This window comes from Podarcis liolepis (genome assembly GCF_965112155.1).
Source record: "Podarcis liolepis genome assembly, chromosome: 1".
Lineage (NCBI taxonomy): Eukaryota > Metazoa > Chordata > Lepidosauria > Squamata > Lacertidae > Podarcis > Podarcis liolepis.
In genome coordinates this window covers 23340967-23356391 of record NC_139554.1, presented here as the reverse complement: position 1 = coordinate 23356391, position 15425 = coordinate 23340967, and the positions used below count along the sequence as shown (strand labels likewise).

Sequence of the window (15425 nt, the reverse complement as noted above, 5' to 3'; positions counted from 1 at the left end):
GCTTTTCTGGGTCATGTGGCCAGCATGACTAAACCGCTTCTGGCGCAATAGAACACTGTGATGGAAACCAGAGCGCATGGAAATGCCGCTTACCTTCCTGCCTCAGCGGTACCTATTTATCTACTTGCACTGGTGTGCTTTCATTTTTTAAAAAAAATAATTTTTATTAACCGACCAATCAAATCAAATCAAATCAAATCACATCACATAAATTCCGAATTACAAAGCCGAATTTTAAATTTTGTTGAGGGGACCCATATTTCAAGTTCCAAAGGGGGATTCCGATCATCTTCTTGCTACTGCGTTAATGTCCAAATCAGTCCAAATAAAGTTCAGAATTCTATCCAGTCTTATCTTGCTGTTTCCACATCTCATCTTGTTCGTATATTTTTTCTCTTTTTTCTTTATGATCTCTTCTGGTAATCTCCTTAAGCAGATAAACACCAATTATAATCCTGTGTGAATTTTTCCGTTCGTCCAATCCTCAAATCGAGATGGTTTCCATATATCATCGCTTTCATAAATAACATCGCTCTTTCCATCATTAATTGCAAAACTGTCGTTCTTAAGTCCCTCTGAGGAGTCTCACCCACAATATAAAAACAGCTCTATTTCTCCTCCCAGACTTAAGTCCTCTGACAGAACTTGCAAACATGGCGACGGTATTTTTAACTGCGTCATACCAAAGCCCTTATACATTCCACGATCTTCTTAAAACATGCTTTGGTTAGAAATTTTATCTCCACAGTCATAAATCCACAGCTTAAGTCATTTCTGACTTGTGAGGGGTGGGGATTCTTGGTTAATCACTTAGAGGAAAAAAGAAGGAAAGTTTTTCCCCCCTCCCCCATCAAGTCCTTTTGCCATACCGAGTCTTGGCGTATCTTCTCATGATTTATCTTGTTCCTCCGACCTGTCTTGTTTATCAGAGATCTCTTCAGTTAGCAGTCTTTACTCCCCCTCCTTCCTTGAAATATGTGCATTCACTTCCTCCTAATTGTTTCTTTTGAAGTTCTTGCAGCTAGAGGCATGGATCAAAGACAGCGTCCAGGAGCGCCGAGATCCACAGGAGGGCATTCTGCCTAGTGCCCCCATCCCCACAAATTTGGGGGTGGTATAGGGCACAGTAGGCAAGGGCAGCCCCCCCCACAACCTTGGGGGGGTAGGGAGGCTATTTACTTCCATCACAGCCTAATTACCTCGTGTGGGTCGGAGAGATGTTATTGTCAGACATCTTCCGATGCGCCTCTAGTGGCCCCTCATTGCACTGGTGTGCTTTCAAACTGCTAGGTTGGCAGAAGCTAGGACAGAGCAACAGGAGCCCACCACTGTTGTGTGGATTCAAACTGTTGACCTTCTGATCGGCAAGCCCAAGAAGCTCAGTGGTTTAGACCACAGCGCCACCCGCATTCCTTCACCTTTTACATAGAACTGAGAGGAGAGAGACTTTTCTGCAGGCAATGGCTTTTCCACCTGCCTTGCCCCACCCTTCAGCCCTGGAAGCCTTTCCCAGACTATGACTTTGAGAGCAGCAGAGGCAGCTGGGAACAGAGTAGCTCAGGGATAGTTTTTAAAGATAGTTTTATGGGTTGTGTGTCCTTGTTTTTCAATCTGATCCTTTTGCAAGGTCTTTGTATGTTTTGTGGTATTTTATGCATTGTGATTTGCTGTTATTTTTCTTGATTATAGATTGGTAATTCTTTATTGTAGCTGATAGGTGTGGACTGTTTAATTTTTATTTGCTGATGTTTGATTTTGCTGTTAACTGTTAGATTCTAGTGGATTGTTGAATACCGCTTTATTTGAAGTAGGTTGTTTATTTTGAGTTATTGTGACTTTTTATGTAAGATCCGATTGTAACTATTAATGTTTGATGTTCTATATTTATTTTTATGGGTGTTGGAAGCCACCCAGAGAAGCTGGGGCAACCCAGCCAGATGGGCGGAGTATAAATAAAATTATTACTGTTGTTGTTGCTGTTTTCAATGAGGTGGGCTCACTTGGGCAGAAGTTTGTATACACCCCTAGCAATGATATGGGATAAACCATGCCATCCCAAAGCAGGGGAAGCTAAGCTGCTGTCCTCTAGTGTTAATGAATTCCAATCTGTTGGAGGCCAATATAGCAGGGGTGGTGAACCTTCATCCCATGGGCTGAATGTAGCCCTTTAGGCATCTCTATCTGGCCAATTCAGGCCTCATCATGGGACTGAAACTGCCTTGGTCGCACTGGTTGATGATCTCCGGCGGGCTAGGGACAAAGGTGAGAGCTGTTTCCTAGTTCTGCTGGATCTCTCAGCGGCGTTTGATACCATCAACCATAACATCCTTCTGGACCGTCTTGAGGGGCTGGGAGCTGGGGGTACTGTCATACAGTGGTTCCGCTCCTTCCTCCTGGGCCGTATTCAGAAAGTGGTGGTGGGGGATGAGTGTTCAGACCCTGGGCCCTCACTTGTGGGGTGCCTCAGGATTCTGTCCTCTCCCCCATGCTTTTCAACATCTACATGCAGCCGCTGGGAGAGATCATCAGGCGGTTTGGGCTGGGTGTTCATCAGTATGCGGATGATACCCAGCTCTACCTCTCCTTCAAATCAGAACCAGTGAAGGCGGTGACGGTCCTGTGTGTCTGGAGGCGGTTGGAGGATGGATGGCGGCAAACAGATTGAGACTGAATCCTGACAAGACAGAAGTACTGTTTCTGGGGGACAGGAGGCGGGCAGGTGTGGAGGATTCCCTGGTCTTGGATGGGGTAACTGTGCCCCTGAAGGACCAGGTGCGCAGCCTGGGAGTCATTTTGGACTCACAGCTGTCCATGGAGGCACAGGTTAAATCTGTGTCCAGGGCAGCTGTGTACCAGCTCCATCTGGTACGCAGGCTGAGACCCTATCTGCCTGCGGACTGCCTCATCAGAGTGGTGCATGCTCTGGTTATCTCCCGCTTGGACTACTGCAATGCGTGGGGCTACCTTTGAAGGTGACCCGGAAACTACAACTAATCCAGAATGCAGCAGCCAGACTGGTGACTGGGAGCGGCCACCGAGACCATATAACACCGGTCTTGAAAGACCTACATTGGCTCCCAGTACGTTTCCGAGCACAATTCAAAGTGTTGGTGCTGACCTTTAAAGCCCTAAACGGCCTCGGTCCAGTATACCTGAAGGAGCGTCTCCACCCAAATCGTTCTACCCGGACACTGAGGTCCAGCACCGAGGGCCTTCTGGCGGTTCCCTCACTGCGAGAAGCCAAGTTACAGGGAACCAGGCAGAGGGCCTTCTCGGTAGTGGCGCCCTCCCACCAGATGTCAAAGAGAACAACTACTACCAGACTTTTAGAAGACATCTGAAGGCAGCCCTGTTTAGGGAAGCTTTTAATGTTTGATGTATCACAGTATTTTAATATTCTTTTGGAAGCCGCCCAGAGTGGCTGGGGAAACCCAGCCAGACGGGCGGGGTATAAATAATAAATTATTATTATTATTATTATTATTATTATTATTATTATTATTATTATTATTATTATCTGGAATGTACCGCGTTGCCCAGTAACATGTAAAAGGGGCTGGCATAATTTCTGAGGATGTGTACCTTTCCAGCTCTTCTCTCAGTTTCTGGTTCTCCGTGGTCACTAGTGCACTTGCTCTCTTTTCCTGCTGCAGAACCTCTTTTTCTGTTTTTAAAACCATTTCCAGCTCCTCCAGTTTGGATTTGTGTTGTATCAAGCTGTTATATCTGCAGGAAATAGATAAAAGAATGGCTGCCATTTTGCCTTAATGCGTCTCACGATTAAAACATGATTCAGAAAATCGAGATTAATTTTCTCTGTGTCAACAGATTCTGGTGGTCTATTGTAAATTTATGTATTTGCATAAGCCACAATGCAACCAAAGTTAGGAACTTCTCTTCCATGCCTAATTGTCTGTGATTCGGATTGATAGGACCTGAAAGTTCTTATCTATGGCTGGATAACATCCATATTTTTTTGGTTTATTCCATGTACTTAAACCACATACATTGTAATTTATATATTTTCACACACACACATTTTCAAACATCTGATACAGGAGAAACTACTGGCACATACAATATTTCCAACACAAGGAACTTGAGAAGGTTGCCAAGTCATCGGGGGGGGGGGGGGGAATGTGCAGATCGGCCTGTTGTTGTGCTTTCAAACAGATGCTTGATCTGCTGAAATCTGCAAGTGATGCTTTTCATTACATGGAAACATCATCTGCTAATATCTGCAGAGCAAACTGCTAAGTAAAGGCTGAGACCTGTTTTTGTGAGTTGTTGTTTTTTTAAGTTGGCAACCCTTTTTACAACCCCATCCTGCAGTAAATCCCCCAGGGGGGCTTCAGATGTGAATAACTCATTTATTCCAAGAGGCTATGCAAGACCCACTAACCTTTCTCCCAGATCTTTGTGCTCCAGATCCAAGTTTTTATGAAGCGCTTTGAGGCAGCTGTGCTGTTTTATCAACGTTTCATATTCTGTCGACTGCCGCTCGTGCAGCGAGGCCAGGTGCTCGTGGTCTTGCAGGAGGGACTCGTATTCTGCCTTGAGCTGATCTTTCTGCTTCAACAGATTGTCACATTCGTTCTCCTTGGTCAGCTGCTGGTTTTGGAGTAGAGCGTTTTGGGCCATCAAGGAGGCACTCTGCGAATTTAGGGCTGAGTTCTCCACCTAAAAGTTTCTCAGAGAATCAAGAAACGTTTCATCAGCACACAGGGGTAAATTAAATAAAAGGTGCTTGCACTGCTACACCACTGCCTGATAGAGAACCTTTCTCTCATACCTACCTGCTCATATGCGAAGATCTAGTGTGAATGTCCTCTTGACAGGGGAATCAATAAGGAGCAACTGAAGAAAGGCATTAATTACCCAGGCACCCCCTGACTGCGGAATTTCCTTCCTTTTCAGGTGTGCTTTGTGTTGACTCAGTGCCAATTGAAGACCTACTCATTCACCCAAGCCTTTGGTTGACTTTGTCTTGCTGCACTTTGCAATGAGTCCTTTGATTATGTATGTATTCTTGCTTGCTTTATTGATTACTGCATACTGATTGCATGGTTTTTATTGCATTTTATCAGTACTGTACCCTGATCTGACAATTGTTGTTAAATATTTTATACTTCCGAGCTGGGCTGGGGAGGAAATTAAAGGAGTGGAGTTTGGGGGGGGGGGAGGGCAGAATTCTATCCCCCGTGGAACACATACTAGGGAGGGGTGTGTCTCTGGATTGTGTCAAGTCTTGCACGTGTGTGTTCACAAGTCCATTCCGTCCTTCATTTTCATTTTTTAAAAAATCGATATAATAACTCAAATTTAAATATGTATTTTAACCATAAAATGGATATTTAAAATAAATTTTGATCCCAATACAAGCCTTTCTAAATGCATCTTGTCCTAATATATGCATTTTTAAAATAAATATTGTTGTTAGATGTGCATGCTATATTGCAATATGCAATATAACATCCATTAACAACAAACTCAGGTTTCCGATGTTTACCTTTGGTGGGAATGGGAAGGAATGGATTGACCCAACAGCCAACAAGCTCACTTTTAAGCACATTTTGGTTTGTTGGTTTGTTTGAGCTGAGAACTGTATCACACAAAATGATGGAAGATGGAATCCAACAATATTTGGAGTGTATCAGGTTTTCCACCTGTGCATTAAGTTTTCCAAATTACGTAACAGCACTAAATCAAGAACAAAAGAAAGGGTGAAATCCAATGTTGTGCTTTTCCACTCGTTCCATTAGCACAAACATTTCAGCTTGCTAGAGGGAATGATCCTCCCTCTCCTCCCTCAGTTCTGGGGGTTCTCCTGACCACCGTGGTGCCAATTTTGGGGGTGGGGGGGTGGGAGGAAAGGGGAGAAAGCCCCGTTGCATAAGCAGAAGTCATAAGCTGAATCACGCCCATAAAATCAAAACATACCTCAATTTCCCTGAAAATACACCAATGTATTAATCTCACAACCTTGTAGGAGAGGGTAATCTTTCTTTACCACCAGATGGACACTCAAAATGATAAGACTGATGCTAGAAATTGGCTAATCCCATCCCATTTTAAACTGAGCCACCTAAAATGTTTCTGGTAGATGTGCACAGTAGGGATTTTCCTGACCTGGAGCTTGGCTGTTTGTGTTTGCATGGAAGTGTTGTGCTCTTGAAGGAAGGCATTTTGCTTCTGTAGTGTCAGGATCTGATTGTTGAAGGAGGTGTTCTGGGTTTCCAAATGCCTTAGCTGCTCCTTCAGAAGCTGCTTCTCTGCATGTAAGGCTGCATTCTGATAGGAGAAACAGAAATGAAAAGGCAGGAGGAAAAAGATTCAGCAGCTACAGATTCTTCAGAGCATCTCTGATGCAAGGGGAGCCTACACAGTCTTCCATTTTTCACAAGCAAACAGCTCATGAGTACCCTTAAAAGTTATAGATGCTAAAGTGGGGCCAATACTGCCTATGTTAAAGAAAAAAGCAGGAAATAATGGTTGCAAGTACCCTGAACCCCAGACTTTCATACAGGTAATGAAGCAGCAATGGTAGTGGACTTTCATCCTTCTTCCCCTAAATCAATGGTTTAAAGCTGTGTTCAAGAGAGAACTGGGACCCTTAGGAAGCTAATCAGGGATGTCTTAATGACAAGGTCTATAATGTCAGGACAGTTTCTTGAATTGCCCACCAATGCAGATCATCTCCAATATGCAAACAAAGGTGTGCTGAGTATGTTTTGTCACATTTTCATTCTTCCGATACAGTGTCAACAGTGTGCGCAAACACCATCAAATGTGCACCAGCAATTTCTGCAGAATGCATGAATGCCTTGGCAGACCACTGAATATGGAAAGGGTTGCCTGTAGGTGGAAGCTTGGAAACCACCAGCCTTAATAACGAGCATCTGCAAAAGAAAAGAGAGCTTTGTTCCTCTTTCTTATTCAGGCACATTCATTGAGCTCTGTATGGGAGAAGGTGTAATACTGTAGAAGACTGACATAAAGTATGAAGGGAAAGCATTCTGAAAATGCATGCCAGAGGAAGGACCTTCTCAGGGGTAGCCCCTCAGTTATGGCTCCTCACAGAGATATGGCTGGCATCAAATATATTGAGTTTTGGGCACCAGCTGAAGACCTACCTTTTTGCTCAGGCATTTGCTGAACATTACTGCCTGTTTGCTGTCAATATTTTAGTTTTAGGTACTGAGAGTAACGTGGGATATTTATTTATGATGTTACATTGTACATGTTGTATTTTGATTATTTTTTAATGTAACCTGCTCTGAGATTGCTACCATAATGAGGAGAAATACAGGTTTAAACAGATTCATAAAATAAGGGATGCTCCACACATTATGATTTTCCTACAGAGAGAAGTTCCATATAGGAAAATATGTCAGAGCTTTCAGAGCCACAGGCTTGTGTAATTGGCACGTCATTCCCTCTCAGCACACATACACAGAAATCAACCATCAATGGGCTGTACCCAACACTGTCTGTCTGCTAGTGCCAGGACTCTTACGCTAACGTGGACAGGTGAGTTTTAAAGCTGCTCAACAGAAGAACCCAATGCAACAGCTGCACTCGAAGAAACTTGTTGCACAACAGATTGAGCGATGCATCGTGAAACAAAGCTATCAGCAACCTGCTTATGCATGTCTCTTGTGCAACAAGGTTCCACCGTCAGCAAAGTGTTTTGCTGGAACAAGTATACCACTAAGTGAATTCACCTTAGTGCAACACTGGCTACAGTGCATCGCACAGGATGAACATAATAAGCTAACCCAGTAAAGGACAAAACTTACATTCCTTTCCAGTTCTATAGCTCTGTCTTTTACTTTCAGAAGCTCCATTGTTGCTTCTTTGTGTCCCTTTTCCCACTTTTCCTTTGTCTGATGACAGGAAACCAAATTTTCATTGGGCTGCTTCAATGAATTCTGCAGAAGGATTCCATCCTCTTGCTTCTGCTTGGCACCTTCAAAGTGCCTCCTCATCTGTAATACACGTTGTTTGTAAATATGCCAATAAATAGAACTGTGAAGTCTACAGGAGTAACTTAGCCTAACCCTAAACCCATTATCAAAAAACAGATGATCACAACCATATATATCTGTTGAAAACATTCAGCATTCATCACTTTAACTACTACTTTTTATTGCTTTTTTCTATTAATATTTGTGAGGTTTTTAACCCAAACATTGCAATGTATATGGAAACCTGTTTTCAACTGTTTTTACACTGATGGTACATTGGGTATAACAACCTGTCATTGCTTTCTGGGTCTTGAATTTCTGCAATCTATCTCTTGAATAATTTGTGTTTTTAAAGACTTCATTAGGCCAGTATTTCCCAAACTTCTTATAGGAGAGGCAACATTTATTATAAATTAAAACAAGAGAGACGCTTTGCTCTTACATCCCAAAAGCTTTACTTTTAGGTATGAAGATGAAAACAAGACTTCTTCAGTGATGGAACCCAATATTATTTGCCCTCAGAAATGCCTAACCCATTTCTTTTTTGAGCCACTGCTCTGAGTGTCCCTCTTGACTCATTCAGCAAATCAATGGGCACCCTTCTCTGAGGACATGTAATTTGGTCTCCCTGTATTGGTGTGATCAGATGATCCAACCACATCTCATTCACAAATGGAGTAGAGTTAGTTACCCTCAGCAGAGGTCACTCCTTTGTGAGCATATGCTTTGATCTTACAGGAACCTTTAATCCATTTCAAAAAACACTAATGCATCCCGGCACACAGTTTGGGGATTTTTATGATCCAAACCCAAAATCTGTTGCGATGGGAGAGTTTGGATTCAACAGATCTTGAGCTTTCCTGGCTAAGCTGAAGATATACCAATGTAAATCCCTGAGACTGTATATATTAAGTCAATGTATAAAAAAGGTGGGTTACAGGGGTGTGATGCAGGCAGAAAAGGACAAAGAGAGACTTACACCCCTTCCAAATCTCTTTCAGCTCAGTCACATGACCTAGCATCTCAGCATAATTTAGATGGTAAAAAAGGGTAGTGCAAATGAAATTCCTCCTGAACGGAGTTTGGAACTGGGTAAATCAAGACAATGTAACTTACGTTGGCATAAATTAGGCCATCTTTCTTGAGTTGAGATTGAAGAAACATCATAATGCAAGCTAATGAAACATCTAAACTTTGTGCCAAGCTTCTTGTTGATATGCACTTTTATTTTATCCAGTCAGGGCCCCACATGGGTTTTCTATGGAACTACACAAACAGACAAAGTTGCTATTTGTCCCTGCATACAGCGTGTTTGAAGGCAAAGAGCAGCCAGGGGTGGTGGCACGATAGGCAGTTAACTGGTGTGCATGGGGTACAATTTCATGACCTGGATGGAGTACAAATTCCACAGTTCGCTTTTCTCCAGAATAAAAAGTGGCCCACATGCTTTTCAAATAATCAATTTTTCATAACATGCAGTTTCACCCTTTATATTATGAAGCAAAGGTTTCCCTCTTACGGTGTTTAGTTCATTCTGTAACTGCTGATTCAAGGTGAGAAACTCTTGCAGCTGGGCCTCCAATACAGCAATTTTCTCTTCTTTATTGGATAGCGTTGTCTTTAGGTCACATTCAGTTTTGCTTTCCAGTATCTTATACTTCCTGTGAAACAATGACCATATCAGTAATGAGAAAGGCACAAAAATTCTGCCATACTGAGGTGCAAAAATTCTGCCATATTGAGGCGTTTCAGCCATTCTTCCTGAATATTAGAAAAGAGCCCACAGAACCATTGACTTTCCATCAGTATCCTACTTTCTCATTTGCAGAGATGTACTTATGGGGTTAGGGACGTGGGTGGCACTGTGGGTTAAACCACAGAGCCTAGGACTTGCCGATCAGAAGGTCGATGGTTCGAATCCCCGCGCTGCTCTGGTTCGCCAGAAGCAGCTTAGTCATGCTGGCCACATGACCCGGAAGCTGTATGTCGGCTCCCTCGGCCAATAAAGCGAGATGAGTGCCGCAACCCCAGAGTCGGTCACGACTGGACCTAATGGTCAGGGGGTCCCTTAAATTAGAATAAGGATGCTGTATGGGGACTGGCCTGGGGTGGGGGCTTGTATACTGGCATCCATGGATGCATGCTGCTAGACCAGGTATAGAGAACTGGGTATGGGCAGGGCAGTGGGCCAGATTCTTATCTCCTGCATTACAACCCCCAGGGCCAAGTTTGACAGGTGGGTGAAGCTATGCTCCTTTCAATCTCCTGACATCACAATGATGTCAAGCTTCAAATCAAACTGTGTAGGCAAAGCCGTAGCCCATTGCAAGTCCTGAGGATCAGCTGATCACTGGGGCTTACAACCCCCTGTGCATCTCTGTTTGCAAGCTCTTCTCAAGTACTGTGCCAGCTGATAGTTGGGGCTTGTGAAGCCCTTGTACACAGCACTCTGTAAGCCCTGGCAATCAGCAAAGCACAGGGAAAACCCCTTTTGGGCCAGTCACAATGGTACTTGATGGGATACGTGATGCTACACATTTAGGGCAGGTGTGCATGCCTTGGCCCAAATGGTTTGGTGGGCCACACAAGGCGACCTGGAGGACCTACTTGGGCCCCACACTGGGTTAAACATACAGTAGCACTGCCACCTATGGTGAACAGTGCAGTTGGAAGGGAGAGCAAAATAAAGGTAAATCCTTGTGCTCATGCCATTCTACTACATTACAGATATTTTTGCAGATGCCATGTATCCACATCTCCCTGAGAATAATTCAAATAGCAAGTGATATGGAAAGCAGAACCATTACTTGGCAAAATTGCAATATTTACGGTAAGTAAATCCCTGATCTCACTGAAACTCAGTGAAGCTAAAACTTCATATTTAATTCACTATGGCTTGCAAGATGTCCCTACATCTGTGCAACTGGCATCTCTGTTGACAGCCTTGTTTGAAGAGAAAGTCAACCTCACAGCAACTCTAGGACTAATAGGGGACTTTCATCTACCTATAGAAGCTTCTGTTAAGAAACAAGTAATGTGGTAATTTAGTTCCTTTAGAAGAAACAAATAGGAGAAATCCCACAAACTTTTGACAAGAGTACAAAGAACCTGGGAAATTGTAATGAGGGGAAATTGAGGCAAAATGTGCCAGAAATCCTTCCAAAACAAAAAGGTGGTCTTCTCACTTCTCATTGTTGCCATTATCAGTCTCTAGGAGCAGCTCCTTATTTAATCCGATCTTCTCCAGTTCCTGGTCCAACTTGTCCATCTCACTAGACAATCTCTGGCTCTTCAACTTCTCAAGAACCAAATCCTGCAAATAAGAACAAACTTAATTAGTAGCCTAACAGTGAAAGCAACAACATAATTGCTTTTCTTTACAACAATATTAGATTTTGGAAGCCCTCTGGGCCACTTCACAGAAGACTTTTCTTGCACAGTTGTCACTATTGGGAAGAAAAACTATGTCATCTACTGTACAATACTTCTCAAGATAAAAATTTGCACTGGATGAAGAACTGCATTTATCTTTGTGATAAACCACAGTTAAACCAAATAGTCCTTAATTAACCATAGTTGCACATTTAGTCTGAACTGGCAAAGTATGATACCAGCTTTCAAAAAAGTTGACATAATAAGAACTCTGAAGTATGGTTTGGTATCTTGGCTTGTTGTAAAATTTGTCAGTTTGTATGAAACAAACAGATATGGATAACTGGGAACTTCCCAGTTCAATTGTGGGCCACAGTACAAGAGGAATCAAAGAGGCTCTGTGTACAAGCCAAAGGCTCATGTTTAACTTGGCTTAATATCTTAGCAGGTGTTTGAGCAAAGTCACTCTGGAACCAGCCTATTTTAACTGTGTGAACCAGGCCTTAATTTGTGAAGAAACCTTTGCTGAGGATTTACGACTTCGATGTTCTGTGTTCTTGAAATCACAACCTGCCTGTGAAATATGACTCTCTCTTCTGTGATTCAGAAATCAGGTCGGCACTAGGCAGTGATTTACTAATAACTCTACAACATCTAGATTGTGGATCACAGAGGAGAGTGCACATCACCTATTGTGGGGGTGAGGAGAAGGTAGATTGGGATCTGAACTTCCATTAGTTCAAAAATGAACAACAACAAATGAACTTTGTTCATTTACATTAGGCTGCTGCAATGAAGAAAGTTAACAAAGGTAGACACTGGGGGGAAAGGACTATAAGCTAAGCTCAGCTCAGTTGCAGATAACAAGTTTCTAGGGGTCACAGTGTTCTTCAATTATTTTGTGTTGTCTAATGCCTTTTCTACTTGGCTCTGGTTGGCAGACCTTGGGGTTCTAGTAAAAAAATTTAAAAAGTGGCTCCAACAAGCCTGAGGTCAACAGAAATGGTAATGAGAATTCAGCCCCCTCTCTGGGCCATGACAAGATGTTATGCTCCAAATGGCCACATAGTGTCCCCCTAATTCCCTCAGTTGCATTGGCTATACGTTATATATAGGGTGAGTCTTTTAAAAGAGGCCCCATGGAATATGTGTACAGTGGTACCTCGGGTTAAGTACTTAATTCGTTCCGGAGGTCCGTTCTTAACCTGAAACTGTTCTTAACCTGAAGCACCACTTTAGCTAATGGGGCCCCCTGCTGCTGCCACGCCACCAGAGCACAATTTCTGTTCTCATCCTGAAGCAAAGTTCTTAACCCGAGGTAATATTTCTGGGTTAGCGGAGTCTGTAACCTGAAGCATATGTAACCTGAAGCATATGTAACCTGAAGCGTATGTAACCCGAGGTACCACTGTACTCTGTATCCATGGGGCCTCTTTTAAAGGACTCACCCTGTATAAAACGTTCTAATATGCTACATGCTAAAATGCACACTTCGGACAAAGACACTAATGTTACATGTACTCACCTCTCTCAATGTAGCTAGTGTTCTCTTGTCAATGGCAAGTTGCTTTAGGAGATCTTTATTGTCCTTTTCAAAGTCTTTCATCTTATGAGACAAGTCTCTGGACCTAGCCAGTTCTCTTTCTAGTGTTCTCTTTTCCTTCTCCATTGCTGCCAATTCTGCAGTGTTCTCGTCCAAATTAGCATCTTTCAGCTCCACCTGCTGCCAAAGTCTTTTTGTCTCCTTCTCCAGTATCTTCTTGTCTTTATCCAGCTGGGACACTTCTTGCTCCAACAGTTTCTTCTCCTTCTCCAGCCACTCCAACCGCTTATTTGAGATCTTCAGCTCCTCTAAATTTTTCTGGAGGGTTTGGTTCTCATTTTCAGTGCCTTCCAGTTCCTTCTCCAATTGCTGGATTTTCTTGCTGCTGTTCTCTATAATCTGCTGGAGTCTTTGGTTCTCAGCATTCACACTCTGGTAACTCAGCTCCAGCCGTTCCGATTTCTTGATCAGAATCTTTAACATCTCCACGTTTTTCCTGAGCTCTTCTTTCTCTCTTTCTAGCTCTTTATTTTCTGCTTCTATCTGGGCCATTTTTGCACTGGCAAACTTCATTGTCTCTACCATTCTCCTGAGTTCCAGGTTCTCTTCATCTAGCTCCTTGTTGTCCTTTTCTAGGCTTTCTAGCCGGACAGAAACATTGTGCAAGGTGTCCAGGGATTTTTTCAGCTTCCTGTTTTCCACTTCCAAGTTCCCGTTTTGTTCCTCAAGAACCTGTACTTTCTCCGTAGTGATCTTCATGGCAGCAACTTTCTTTGTGAGCTGCTCGTTCTCCCTCTCTAGTCGATGAAGCTCCTTGTCCATTTCCTCTACTCTTTCCACTTTTTCTTTAACCTGCTCGAAGTCCTTCTGCAGTTGCTTCTTCTCAAACTCCAGCTTGCTGAGCTTGCTGCTGGTCTCTGTAACCGTTTCATGGAGTACTTTGTTTTCCACTTCAATGTCTTTCACCCTGGCCTCACTACTGACCTGAGACCTCTGCCTCAGAGACAAAACCACTTGGTTGAGATGGTCCGTTTCCTTTTCTAGGTCTTTTATCTACATTCAGAAACAAAACAAGATGGTATATTAGGCAAACACAAAAAGCCCTGCTGCATCCAACCCAAAGCTCAACTAGTCTGGCATTCTGCTCCCCCAGTTGCCAATGAGATGTCTAAGGGAAGTCCATGAGAAGGACATAAATGTAATGGTACCTTCCCAGGCATTCAGTACCAGAAAGCTTCAAACAAGCCCTTGGGAATTCACCTTTCAAGAAACACAGCCTAGACCAAACAGGTGAGATACATGATGAAATTGCATTATTTCAAGAAGTAAAAGTAAAGGGACCCCTGAACGTTAAGTCCAGTCGCAGATGACTGGGGTTGCGGCGTTCATCTCGCTTTACTGGCCAAGGGAGCCGGCGTTTGTCCACAGACAGCTTCCGGGTCATGTAGACAGCATGACTAAGCTACTTCTGGCGAACCAGAGCAGTGCATGGAAACACCGTTTACCTTCCTGCCGGAGCGGTACCTATTTATCTACTTACACTTTGGCATGCTTTTGAACTGCTAGGTGGGCAGGAGCTGGGACCGAGCAACGGGAGCTCACCCCATCACGGGGATTCAAACCGCCGAACCTCTGATCGGCAAGCCCTAGGATCCGTGGTTTACACCACAGAACCACCCATACTTGAGTATAAATACTATACACCTGGTTCAATAATCCTTTTGCTCTATTTTGTGTCATTTCAATTGCCCTGAGACCTCCAGGTATAGGGTGGTATATAAATAAATAAGTAAATAAAATTAAATCTCATAGCACTATGGACACGCTGTCCTGATAGCAGTTAGCACCTCTGTGACAAGTACTGTAGGCCAAACATTTTAGGTTTGGCTGGAGGTGCTATGAGGTCCCGGGGTAACAGAGCATGGCAGTGTCAGTGTCAAGACATTCCCAATGCAGGATTAAAGTTGTGGAGGAGATGGCCTGAGATATCTGTCTGGGATATCCCAATCAACCTTGGGGAAGCAGAGTGTTTCGGTTTTCTGTGGAAATTTCCACACCACCTTGAACTGAGTTGTGTTTACTCTTTATTCTGCCCAAATATTACTCAAACAGATGATGTGACTAAGCAAGCACAATGGGAGTTGTTTACTTAGGTATACCTAGGATTTTGGTTTTGTCACTTTGCAAGAGAGTTCCTGTGGACTGTTATGGGAGTCAGGGTAGGCAAAACTGAGTTAGATGGATCAATATAATGTATAAGGCAGTTTTCGTTGTTTCAATGAATTCTTGAAGCTATTCAGAACAGCAGCAAGGGTGATGCAATTCTTTCAGCATTTTTATAAATTTGATCCATACACAACTGCTTATGCAACTCAATTTTGCTTCTGGCAGTATGAAAATTGAGTTACTTCCTCTTGACTCTCACTCAAACTGGCAAGTCAAGGTGACCTGAAAGTGTGGAGACACCCATGTGGACTGTGATGGATAAGTTGAAATGCTTCATGTTTTGATCCTGCGGAGCCCTAATTTCCTGGCAGGAAGAA

At 43.2% G+C, this 15425-nt stretch overlaps 1 protein-coding gene across 3 annotated transcripts in view; it reads right to left on the bottom strand.

Annotated features, from left to right (window-relative positions):
• The window catches only part of CCDC88C (coiled-coil domain containing 88C), a 103819-nt gene that overhangs the window by 19070 nt on the left and 69324 nt on the right, over positions 1 to 15425 (bottom strand). For all 3 annotated transcript variants that reach the window (XM_083500632.1, XM_083500631.1, XM_083500633.1), the window contains 7 exons: positions 12865 to 13935; positions 11153 to 11280; positions 9487 to 9628; positions 7800 to 7988; positions 6130 to 6291; positions 4403 to 4680; positions 3583 to 3726 (listed from right to left, as the gene is read on the bottom strand). In XM_083500632.1, coding sequence (XP_083356758.1) covers positions 3583 to 3726; positions 4403 to 4680; positions 6130 to 6291; positions 7800 to 7988; positions 9487 to 9628; positions 11153 to 11280; positions 12865 to 13935 — 2114 coding nt within the window. The remainder of the gene's footprint in view (positions 1 to 3582; positions 3727 to 4402; positions 4681 to 6129; positions 6292 to 7799; positions 7989 to 9486; positions 9629 to 11152; positions 11281 to 12864; positions 13936 to 15425) is intronic.